This window comes from Vombatus ursinus, unplaced genomic scaffold, assembly GCF_900497805.2.
Source record: "Vombatus ursinus unplaced genomic scaffold, bare-nosed wombat genome assembly UNPS02010548.1, whole genome shotgun sequence".
NCBI classification, from domain to species: Eukaryota; Metazoa; Chordata; class Mammalia; order Diprotodontia; family Vombatidae; genus Vombatus; species Vombatus ursinus.
In genome coordinates, this window is record NW_020950326.1 from 8,587,261 (window position 1) to 8,599,973 (window position 12,713).

General features: G+C 35.0%; 1 protein-coding gene across 7 annotated transcripts in view; it reads right to left on the reverse strand.

Annotated features, from left to right (window-relative positions):
* Positions 1–12,713, reverse strand: part of CLASP1 (cytoplasmic linker associated protein 1) — a 349,545-nt gene that overhangs the window by 84,209 nt on the left and 252,623 nt on the right. For 5 of the 7 annotated variants that reach the window (XM_027854750.1, XM_027854751.1, XM_027854749.1 and 2 more), the window contains 6 exons: positions 11,874–11,897; positions 10,708–10,952; positions 4,603–4,666; positions 2,400–2,468; positions 1,606–1,608; positions 1,215–1,378 (listed from right to left, as the gene is read on the reverse strand). In XM_027854750.1, coding sequence (XP_027710551.1) covers positions 1,215–1,378; positions 1,606–1,608; positions 2,400–2,468; positions 4,603–4,666; positions 10,708–10,952; positions 11,874–11,897 — 569 coding nt within the window. Of the gene's footprint in view, positions 1–1,214; positions 1,379–1,605; positions 1,609–2,399; positions 2,469–3,619; positions 3,623–4,602; positions 4,667–10,707; positions 10,953–11,873; positions 11,898–12,713 lie in introns of all 7 variants that reach the window. The other 2 variants (XM_027854754.1, XM_027854755.1) reach the window with 1 other exon arrangement.

Below are 12,713 nucleotides of genomic sequence, written 5' to 3' on the forward strand. Positions count from 1 at the left end.
TTTAGTCCTGAGTTCCTCCTTATCCCCCTCTAGCCCCACCTTGTTGAGAGCTGAATTAAACACCTGCAGCAAGCAGCAAGTTCTGGAAGACAATTTGTTTGTATAAGCAGAACTTTAAACCTATTTCTGATCAGGCCCCCAAAAGGAGCAAGGCACAGAAGAAAGCACAACAGATTTGGGAGTTGGGAGAACTAGGCTCAAGATCCAACTCAGCCACTTCCTGTGCGACCATGTCATGCTTTGCTCCCCTGAACCTCAGCTTTCTCAACTACAAAATAGGGATAAAAATACCTACACCACCTACACGACAAAGTTGTTATGAAAAAAAGGCTAAAACTGGTAACCACATGTAAATATGAATTTTAGGAAGCAACGGTTAAAGATACTCATTTATCCCAATAAGAACAAAGAACAAAAATTATAACATGGTTTGAGAATTTCACCCCCATTTACACATTTGGGAAAGATATCAAAGCAGAACTAGGGCATGAATGTCTAAGGAAAAAAAACTGTGGGGTGACCTGGTAGAGTCTACAAAGTAACATACATAATTAACATAAGCAATGTCTCCCCCAAGAAACCAAGTTGATCATATTTAATTCTTCTTTTCTGACCTGTAGCACAGTGTTAATAATCTACCAGACTGATCAGTATACTCCCCATGGCCCACAAATCATGCAATCAACACCATAGTAATTTGGCTGAGTATGGGATCTGACTCTAATCATTTATTTACTTGCCTCGGGTTTGAGGAACAGAAGACAAAAAACCTGAATGGAATTTTTCTAATACTCAACTCATTACTTTCCTTTTCTTTCCTAGAGTCTCGACTTTCCTGGGCTTTCACCCTTGCAACAAATAGCACTTATGTCTTCTACACATATTCACAAAGATAAACATACACCACTAAAAACAATGATAGCTAGACAATAAAAGGTTTGCATGCTTTGATATATGGGAAGGAAATCAAATGTGTATATAGTTATGTAGATGGAATAAGTTAAGATCTGAATGAAGGACAGACAAAAGTAGATGAGGGACATAAACTACAATGAAGAGCTGAAAAAGGAGCTGTGAAATAATCACAGGATGCTCATCAGCCAGTCAATAAACATTTATTAGGCACCTAATACGTGCCAAGCATTATGCTAACTATTGGGGATACAAAAAGAAACAAAAGACAGATGAAATGGTTTCAGCCTCCACACTTTTACCTTGTTACATCTAGAGCCTTTTGAACCTTTGCTTGTACAGATCCAAGTAAATCTGCTCCCATTTTCTTAAGTAATTGTGTCAGAAGAACAAAAAGCCAGTCTTGCAAGTCATCTTTATGGATTATTATAAAGTCCACTAGAGTCTCCAGGAACATACTGAAAACCTACAAAGGATACATAGTTGAAAATTTATCATTTCTCATTCTTAATGCCAATTCCAGTTCACCAAAAGGTCATTAAGGATTAAAATACTGAGAAAGAGTAGACAACAAATAAAAAAACTTCTAAGGTAGTTTTGTCAAAACAAAATCAACTGGGTTAACATCCCCAATAAACACTAACATTACACACTGTCACAGAAAAATAAAGGAAAAAAAGGGGAAGGACTTACTCTCTTTTGTGAATTCCACCGCACGGCAGGCCATGCAACAAAACAAACCATTTGTTAGTCCACATTGTGAATTAATAGTACCATGATGCAGAGTTTTTCAAAAAACAAAAGTATGCTGGCAATGACTGCAGTGTTACAATAAAAATTTTCATACCTCAAAACAGGACTTTAAAATATGGAACACTGAGAAATTAAATCTTGCTAGAAGGCAGGGGGCTAGTGTTGAAGACTTCCAGGTCTCTTTTCATAATCCTATTCTGTTTCTCATTTTACTTTAGTATTCAGTGAGTGCACTAATAATTCAGGATTTAATAAATTAGGCACAGGGAAATCCACTCTTGTGTATTTGCTGACATTTTTAGGCAGCTTTTAACATAGAACTTCTAAATATTTAACTTATCCTATTTTCTCATCTGCTATTCCCTGATCAAGATTTACTCTACTTGTTATAAAATTCCTAACTTCATTCTCTCATTATATGGCAATGTAATTGTTAGCAATATCTAATGTGAAAGAAGGGGTCAAACTGGAATTTCATTGAACCAATTATAGGCAGAAATACAGCAATTTGTTTTCATATGCTGCTAATGCAACCTGCTCTACAGGATGCACCTTACCAATTAATTATATATGTATGTTAAATTTTATAATGACATCTGTTCAAGCCTGGAGATTTCTTACAAAACCATTTAAAGGGAAAGAACTGAGTCCCAGCCATTGAGGTGGTTTCTCATCCCACAAAAACACCTAATATATGGTAACTAAACTGAGAACCTTCCCCCCAACAAACTCACTGTACAAGAGCCATCTGATGGGAACAAATTTCTTTCATTAGCATCACATTCTGGTTCTGAATCAGCAATCTAGAGGCGAATAGGTGATAGAAATTTCATCAATCTCCAGAACCATCTATAACCCCCTCTATTTTCTATGTTGTAAATCTTATTGTTTTAATAAGGGCTCTTAAAGCTATTACTGATAATGTTCTTCTAAAATAATTATACTTTATTTGAAATCCTTTATTAGCCTCCATTATCACAAGAGTCTCAGTGACTCAAGATTTCATGATTAACCTATTATAGACTAACTTACTCTCAAGCTGGTTGGATTTGAGTAGAGCTAAATTACGATTAATAGAGAATTTCTCTCATCTAAATAGTCTAGAGCCTTTTAACAATCAAGATGGTTCCCTGCATGAGGAGCTCTGGTTATGTTCTCTAAGGGAAAATAAGAATAATGCTGGTTGGGGCTGTCAATAGCGAAGTAGCCAAGCTTTCTAGTTCTGTTCTGTACAGGTGTTTTCGAGTGTGGTCCAATATATAAGAATAAAGTCTAATGGCACCAAACATGATAACAAATTCTAGTCACAGTTGGCTTCATATTAATCTAAAGAACACAGCATTTGCATTTAGCTTGAATAATCAGGGATATACCCAATGAGATAAGTAACAAATGTATTAAATAATTGTTAGGAAGAGGCCAAAACTATATAAAACCACATCTAATGAAGAGTTGTGGAACAACTAAAGTTACACAGGAACCCAGGAAAGGCCAGGTTTAGTGGTTATATGGAAATTGAGAACCCATTTTACTTTCACATAAGGAAGACAATCCAGAATATTTAAATATTCCTAATTGTTACTACACATCTAAGATTCTGCATATCTTAATATTAAGGTCCCCAGATTAGAGAAGCTCCCTAGCTCAACAGCACAATATACTTTTGGATAAGGTTTGTCTTATATTTCTAAAATCTATCTTCCACATCAGAAAATTAATCCACTGGACATCTAAATAAAATTCATCTTTTGAATTTTCTGTAAAAATAACCTTTTTGTTGAACCCGCACCAGTGCCAGGCACAGAGTAGGTGTTACATGAAAATACTACCTGTTATTACTATTATCATCATTATGTCTCTCCCCAATAATAACCTACAATTCCCTGATTCTTTCTCTTCAATCCAAAGGCATAAATTTAAACTAGGGACTCCAAATAAATTTTGTAAAGAGAACTCTCTTTCACCTACAGAGTCCAGAATTATCCTCATCATACATGGGATGGGAAGTAGTCTCATTCTTGGCATGAACCCACTAAACACTTAGGTGGCATTTTAATCTCAGTTTTATGCTATTTGTTCTAGCCTCAGCTCCATGCCATTATAATTTGTGGCTTTTTTTAGTTCCTATTAGCTGTAGCCTTTGGATAGGTAAACTGACATATAAGATACAACTAGTTTTGGGGGACTCCACTTTCAGAAACATTTGCTTAGTGGTAAAGTCTTAAATCACAGGCTTCAATTTTATCTATATATTATCACATATATATATTTATATATATTTTTTATATACATATATATATTTATATATATATATATTTATATAATTGGTTCAAATATTGTGTAAACCTTTAAATGATATTTTTTGAAAGGAAAAAAAGATTTTACGAGTCCAGTCAGGAACTTTAGATGCATAAAATATTTTTTCCTTTCCACAAAAATTGCATTTTACAGACTATATTTGAACCAATACAATGGACAATGAAGCAAACATATTGGCTATATAAGATGCCCTCAAAGTTTACACAATCTAAATTTTAATAACACAAGTCTATATTCAGACAAACATGGTATATATGAATGCTTTATAGTGGTTAAAGATAATAATTACAAAGTTAATTCTTACTACTGTAATTTTTTATATACTTTTTACCCTATAAATTTTATAGTTTTACTCTAAGCTAAAAAATTATCATTTCACTACCACATATACCTTTAAGAATATACTTTATAGCACTTAAAAGACTGAAGCTACTAAAAATGCCAGATTTTTTAAAATGGGAAAATAAATGTCATCAATAACACCAACTTCACATCTATAAACTCAATGCTATCCCACACAGTGGGTTTTGCAATCTCAGATACTTCTAGTAATTCAGGTGCCATGAACATGCAGGTAAGGATCAACATAAGAGTTCTCAGGCTGTTCTCTAGACTCACCTTGCTGTGAGGGTCAGCAAACATTCGAGTGAAGATCTCACATAGTCTTTTCAATTCAACTCGACTAGCAGAAAAATAAATAAAGATAAATGAGACTAAAATTGGTTAAACATCCATTAAAGCTCGCTATACCTCTATTCTCTGAATTGCTAGTATATGTAAAGAAGTCTTTAACCCATGGTCATTGATGAGTCTCACTTTTAGATGCAAGTTTTGTGTACAAAACTTGCTTTTTAAAAGAGTAGATATTTAGCCTATTTGAAAACATTAAAAATATTAAATATTTCAATATGTAATAAGACATCTACATTTGACATAAACAGCATTAATAAAATTATAATTATTTATACACAAGGGATCCTATCATGTGAGAAATGCTTCAAAAAGACATTAATAATTCCTCTGAAGAGGACATCCTCTGTGGGCAGACAATGACCAGGCAAGGGGTTTATTCTTGGGCCCCAGAAGCACTCGGTTGGCTGTTATCTGTTTAGTCATCATTTCAGCACCTCATCAGACAGCATGAAAACTGTATGGGCCCTGCAGCTGAACTTATGGTTTCTAATGAACTGATTTTGATTATTAGCAGAGAGCTGAAGTCACTTCAAAAATTACTTATAAAACAAGAGTATTAATTCTCCTGGCATATCCTGATTTGACAGAAATTCCATACTAGCTTACCTTGAAAGCTAGGTTTAAAAGAGCCTAATGGATTCTGAGAGGTCATTAGTTTACTAAAATCAGAGGGAGTCTAGGGTACAAGCAGAAAGCAGGAGACATTCATTGTTCAAAGTCATGTGACTGCAAGTTTCAGTTTTTTTATGATCTATGAAAGCTGACATTTTGAACTTATGGCTATCTCTGCTCTAAATATTAAACTTTACAGAGGTGAAAGGACTTTGGGTCATCTAATTCAACCTCTTTATTTGAAAAATAAGGAAATGAACCAAGGCCCAGAAAGGTCAAGTGATGTTTCTAAAGCCACAGATATAGTCACTGACAACTTATATAATCATGAAGGCCCCCTGCCTCAATTTTGTGCTTATCGTACATCTTTTGGCCTTCTAAATAGTTTACATATGTCTATTCTCTAATACATCAAAATGGATCAGGGATAGTTGGTTTTGAAACACTTGGAAAGATAATGAAAATAAAACTACAACAATATAACTTCAGGCTGAAGCTGAATACTATCAAAATTACAGAAAAGATTAAAAACATTTGAAAGAAAGTGAGGCTCACTAGGAGTTGTCTGTTGTGCCTTTTAATAAACTTGTTTCCCACAGGCACATTACTGCACTGTTGGTGGTAAAACCACCTCATTGCCTGAATGGGAGCCATCCCATATAACAAATCATTGTTTTGTTGTGTTTTGTTTTTAAGATAGAAAAAGTGAATAATGCAAAATCATAATGAACAAGCATGGCTTGAAAGATGATCTAAGAGAAGACAATCCCACTAAATATACTTTGGAAGATACTACTCTCAGGTGGATTCACAGCTGTTTGAAACGCAAAAAGTAGAGATTAATGGGTCAACTTCAACCTGAAGTGAATTATCTGGTGGTATGTCAAAGGGTCCTATCAATAGTTGTAATTAATTATCTGAATGAAGACACAGGTGGCTTGTAGTTGACACAAAGCTGCCAGGGATAGTTAACATAATAGATGATGACATCAATACTTGAGATTTCAATAGCCCAAGATGTGATTTACCAGTAGATAAAAATTTTAAGGCAACAGATCTTGGTTCAATATTTGGGACAATTAAAAAAAGAACAATCAAAGCAGTAAGAAAATAGATTGGTTACTCTATTATGTGGGGGGGTTTTCACTGTTTTGGGTGAGGAATGAATATTTTGGTTGTCTAATTAGGAGTTAATTGGGAGGGAGAGGTGGAATAGGGAAAATTTTCTCACATAAAACAGGTGCACAAGATTGAGCTTTTACAGTGGATGGGAAAATGGGAAAGGGGGTATGGGCAATGCTTGAAACCTCACACTGGAATTAGTTCAAAGAGGGAAGAACATACATATACATTCAGTTGTGTATGGAAATGTAACTTACCCAACAGGGAAGTAGTAGATTGAGGATAAAAGAAAGGGGTGGGGGGAAGATGATAAAAAAGGGAAGACAGATTAAGGGACGCAGTTGGTTAGACCAAAATAGACTTTTGAGGACCAAAAGGATAAAAAGAGAAAAAGCAACCAAAGGAAACGGGATGGAGGAAAAAACACAGTAATCATAACTGTGTTATGAATTGGATGAGATCACCCACAAAACAGAAGCACATAGCAGAATACATTAGAAGCCAGAATCCAACAATTTGTTGTTTACAAGGGACACATTTCAAACAGAAACACACATAAAGAATTGAAATAAAGGGCTAGAGTAGAATCTAATATGTATCAGCTAAATTAAAAAAAGATAGGGGTAGCAATCATGAACTCTGACAAGGCAAAAGTAAAAACAGATCTAATTAAAGAGATGATGAGGGAAACTACATCTTGCTAAAATGTACCATAGACAAAATTTTACAGCAAGTTTTTCTGATAAAGTGCTCATTTCTCAAATATATACTGAGTATGGAACTGAGTCAAATTTATAAAAATAAGAGCCATTCCACAATTCACAAATGGTCAAAGGATATACACAGGTAATTTTCAGATGAAGAAATCAAAGTTATTCATAGTTATATGAAAAAAAAATCTAAATCACTACTGATTAAAAAAAGGCAAATTAAAATACCATTTTTACAACAAAATTATAAAACAACAAATTAAAACAAAATTAAAAGGTACCACTTCACACCTGTCAGAAATGACAAATGCTAGAGAGGATGAGGGAAAAATATGTACACTAATGAACTGCTGATGGAGTAGTAAACTGGTCCAACCATTCTGAAGAATAATCTGGAACTAGGCCCAAAGGGCTATAAAACTGCAATAGCACTGTGAGGTCTGTATGCCAGAGAAATCAAAGAAAAAGGAAAGGAACATACAAAATATTTAAAGCAGCTCTTTTCATGATGACAAAGAATTGGAAACTGAGGAGATTCTCATTAATTGAAAAATGACTGAACAAATTGTGGCATATGATTGTGATGGAGTACTATTGTGCTGTGGGAAACAACAAGAAGGGTGATTTCAGAAAAACATGGCAAGACCTATATGAAAACTGATGCAAAGTGAAGTGAGAAGAAGTGGGAGGTCATCATGAAAATTTGTAATGATGGTCAACTGTGAAAGACTTGGCTTTTCTGATCCAAGACAATGCCAACGGATTCATGATGAAAAAATACTATCCACCTCTACACAGAGAATTGGAGAAGTGAGTGCAAGCCTGAAGTATAATTTTCTCACTTTCTTGCTGGGCTTTTTTTTTTTTTTTTGGAAATATGGTTAACATGGGAATGTTTTGCACGATTTCACATGGATAACTGATATCATATTTTTTGCCTTCTTAGTGGGTGGGAGAAGAGTATGAGAGAGAGAGAATTTGGAACTTAAAATTTAAAAAGAAAAGAATACTAAAAATAACAAAGTAAAAGAAAAAAAGGAGTTAGTTGGCATTTGTATGCTTTATCAAAACAATATTTAGTCAGTTAAAAAATTGAATGGGTTACCTTGTAAGGTAGCAAGTTTCCCATTACTGGAAGTGATAGGAAAAAGTTAGGTAACACTTTGGGAGGAATACCTAACTGAAGAGAGGATTTCTGTACTAGGTAGGTTCTGTGCTACGTGAGTTTTTTTAAAGGTTTTTTTCTCCAAAATAATATAACAGTATTACCACAAACTTCATTTATATATAATCTTGGAAATATTTTCTAATTTTATGTTGCCTACTTCTTTTGTATCCCTCTGAGGCAAGGCAGATACTCAGTGATTTGTGATTGTGTGAGTGATTAAATGACTGCTGATGCCTCCTTTTATAAAATCCTGGAAGGTAAGTAGTAGAAAGAATATTAAGAGATCGTGTTGCCCAACTTCCTTGTTGGACAAGGAAGATTAAAAAAAAGGGGTCGTGAGTTCCTCACAACTATTTAGGTACAAAACCAAGATTTGAACTCAAATCTTGATTTTGAGTATTCTGCTTTCTCTTACTATAACAGCCTACAATCATGACCCTTGAACAGAGCACTTCACTCACAGCACAGCCAATTTTATTTATCTCACTTGTAGTAGGTATGATGGGAAATATCATGTCACAAAATGTAATGATGTGCCCAAGCCTTTAAAACAAGTCTTGGACCATGTCTAGGAGGTTTACTACAGGGATCCATACTGATAAGGCTATTCCTACTTAAAGAGCCAAGAGGGTAAATTCTCTCAAAATAATGGGCACCCCCCCAAAAAAATAATGAGTACCCTATTAAAAATGGTGGATGAATTGGATATTAAAGAAATATACCCTGAAGCAAACATAATTTCTGAAGACTTCATTGTTCCATTTAAATAAAGGTGTAGCCTCAATGCCTTCATGTAATCTAATCTCTTATTGAATATAAATGAAATGTTTTCCCATGAACATATGTCTTCGGTCAATAAACAACTCAAGCAAATTGCCAACACCTCGTCCATATTTTTAATACAGATTTACCACAAGGTAGCTTCATTGGATCCTACATCAAAGCAGAGACTAAACCTACAGTATCTCTGAACACGTGGTTCAGAAATTGGTTTTGACTCACATTGCCCCTAAGCAGGTGTGTCACCATGGCTACAATCATAAAAACCAACTATGATTTCAAACATTTCATCAAGGACAATGGCATTCTACCATAAGCAGCTAATGTGACACTTGGTTTGAATTAATTTGGGCAACTCTCCAAAATGATGAACCCCAAACTGATATGTAATATACTAATTTAATAAACCCTGAACAGTGTCGATGGCTTTCCCCTCTTGAATACAAACCAAAACAAGGTTTTATCAAAAGGAAAAAACCAAACACTTAAGAGTACCATTTCAAACCAGAAATAAAGGTACATACGTTTTAAAACTACCAAAGTACAACATCTTCCACAGAAGTCCTACCCACAGTTCTTGAAGCTTGTAATATAGTATACAAGTTCTGCCAGGTCCTAACAAACCAGAAAGGGTCTGAGAGTATGGGTTTGACATTGGTAATACCTAAGAAGGAAACTAAATTTGAAAGAGATAGAAGGAAGATGAACAAGTAATACCTATCTCCCAGATTACACCAAATCTGAAGACCTTCTATAAAGGCATGCAATGTGATGTATACAGATGCAGGAAATATTCATACTAATAAAATCATCAATCCTGGAGAGCAATTTGGAACTATGCCCAAAGGGCTATAAAAATGTACATACCGTTTGACCCAGCAATAGCATTTCTATATCCCAAAGAGATCACACAAATGGGAAAAGGATCCACATGTACAAAAATATTCATAGCAGCTCTTTTTGTGGTGGCAAAGAATTGGAAAATGAGAGGATACCCATCAACTGGGGAATGGCTGAGCAAGTTGTGGTATATGAATGTAATAGAATGCTATTGTGCTACAAGAAATGATGAACAGGCTGACTTCAGAAAAACCTGGAAAGATTTGTATGGTCTGATGCTGAGTGAAGTGACCAGAACCAAGAGAATGTTGTACACAGTAACAGCCACGTTGTGCGATAACTAATATTGATAAACTTAACCCTTCCCAGCAATACAAGGATCTAAGACATCTCAAATCTCCAAAGGCCTCGTGATGGAAAATGCTATCCACATCCAAAGAAAGAACTATGGAGGTTGAATTGCTATTTTTTTTTCTCTTCTGTTGAGTTTTGTGTTCTCTTTCTGGTGGTTCCTCCTATTGGTTCTAATTTTTACTTATAATATCACTAATGTGAAAATATGTTTAATAGGAATGTATATGTATAGCCTATATCAGATTGTGTGCCATCTTGGGAAGGGTGGTGGGGAGGAAGGGGGAGAAAAATTTTCAACTCAAAAGCATATGGAAGTGATTGTTGATAAATCAAAATAAATTAACAAAAAATTTTTTTAAAAATCATCAATCCTTAAAGTAGAACAGCTCATTATTTCACTCATTTGAGCTCCTAATTCTATCCTGGCACACCTCCTGTACTCACCTTAGTGTTCTTTGGCTCTTCAGTAAATTCTGCAGTCCAAGAAGTCCTTCTTTTCTTTCAGACCAGTTTGAACTAGCACAGTGGTTTAGAACCTCTGCTACATCTTCTGTTTGTCGTAGGTAGTGAGGAATCCCACCATTTCTAGAGCCATAAGAACGCTCAGAACAAACACTTGACGCATCACTGTTAGCATCATCATCCGAATACATCCCATATGGTTCATATCTTCTCCTCACTGGCTTTTTCTGCCAAGACCCAGATAGGGTTGGTGGAGATTGAGAAAGAGATGGGGGTTGAGTGGTAGTGAGAATGGCATATTAAGTTAAACAAAACAAAATTCAGCTTCACACCAAAGGAAGGAAACCAGGGAAAATATGCTAATATTTTCCTCTACTGCCAATATGTTAGAAAAAAGTAGTAAAGGTCTCCTTCAGTACAACTGAATAGCAACATACGTTTGGGTAGTAAAAGGTGAAATATAATATAGGATGGCATGGTTCCATCTTCACAAGGATTCTTGGGACATTTAGCTGGAAGCAGTCTCACAGATCATCTCAAAAGGTTTCTTAAATTATGTGAGTCTACTATAGTATAAAGGGTATAAACAATTCAATTCTGCAACAGTGGGGAAGATTTTTAAAAAATTCTTTGTTTCATGATTCTTCTGGTACTTTCTTTAGCATCCTATAGCTACATATTATATAATATAGCATGTAACATACTCAGCCATATTATGATAAGATGCAAATTTTCTTTAAAGGGAAAGAAACGAGTGATTATGACCTGAAATTTCCAAATACTAGTCGTTTGACAATATGATTTTTGCATCAAGTCAAATATTAAAATATGAAGAATATGAGATTGTGTTCATGACATAATAATGACATAAGCATAAGCAAGCAATAGGTTAATACACAAAAACTAATCACTAACAGGTACAAGAACAGAGTTCAATATCTTAGAATAAATGCTAAAACAAAACTACACGAACTACAACTGATAATCACTCAAATCATCACAAAAATTACACATTTATAACAAGTATACTCATACTGAATTTTTTTTCTTTCCTTTTAACAATCCCAGAATTATAAATTCTTGCAACTGAAAAAAAAAAAGGCTAAAAAAAACCCAAACAAACAGAAAAGTCAACAAAGCACTGGTACCTTGCTCCTGGAGTCTCCTAATAGCTGTAGCAGGAAAATATTGAAGGATGGGGAAAAAGCATAGAGAATTATGTCAGAAGCTTATGTAGGGGTTCTTCTTGCAACAAAAATGTACAGCAAAATGTATCTTAGCAAATTAAAAAAACACAGGTCAGCAGGTGTTTTAAATCAAGCAAATAATAACAAAAATGGTTTCAAAATGGCATTCTCTACTAGTCCTATGCCCTCTTCCTAGACTTCCCACTGCCAAAAACGCTACCCACCCCCAAAGTTAATTCTTAAAAATCTAAACAATTTAACTTCCATGGTGTATGGAATGTGCCCATGGTAAGAAAATTATATTTGTGAAGAGTCCTATACCATTCTTGTGGCTTTTTCCTTCTCTGACACAGGACATACTGAGATATCAATTGGTTTGGCCATCCAAAAAAAGATACAGCTCAGAGGGACATTACATTCAGGATCTGATTTGCAGTGCTAGCCTGCTGGAAGGAAGAGTTCTATGGAAAATGAAGCTGTGGCTGCATCTCTCAAGTCTGATTTAGGCTCTCAGAAATTTGCAGATAATCCCTTAGGAAACTCTTTTAAAGGGAGTAAGAGCACGCCTCCATCACAAGAAGTCCATTTAACTAAGTTTTTGTAATGTCTTTTATTCACTATCCCTTCACCACTACCCCTCCCCCATCTCTCAACTTTCCCCCAGGATCTCTGAATAAATAAGGGATAAGGTCCAAAAGCTCCCGACTTGGATCAGGAACCAATTTCCTAGTATTCTGCTCCAGTTCTTGACTTCTGGGATAAAGCCATCTTTAGAGCAATCTCTCTCATTTCCAGCACTTA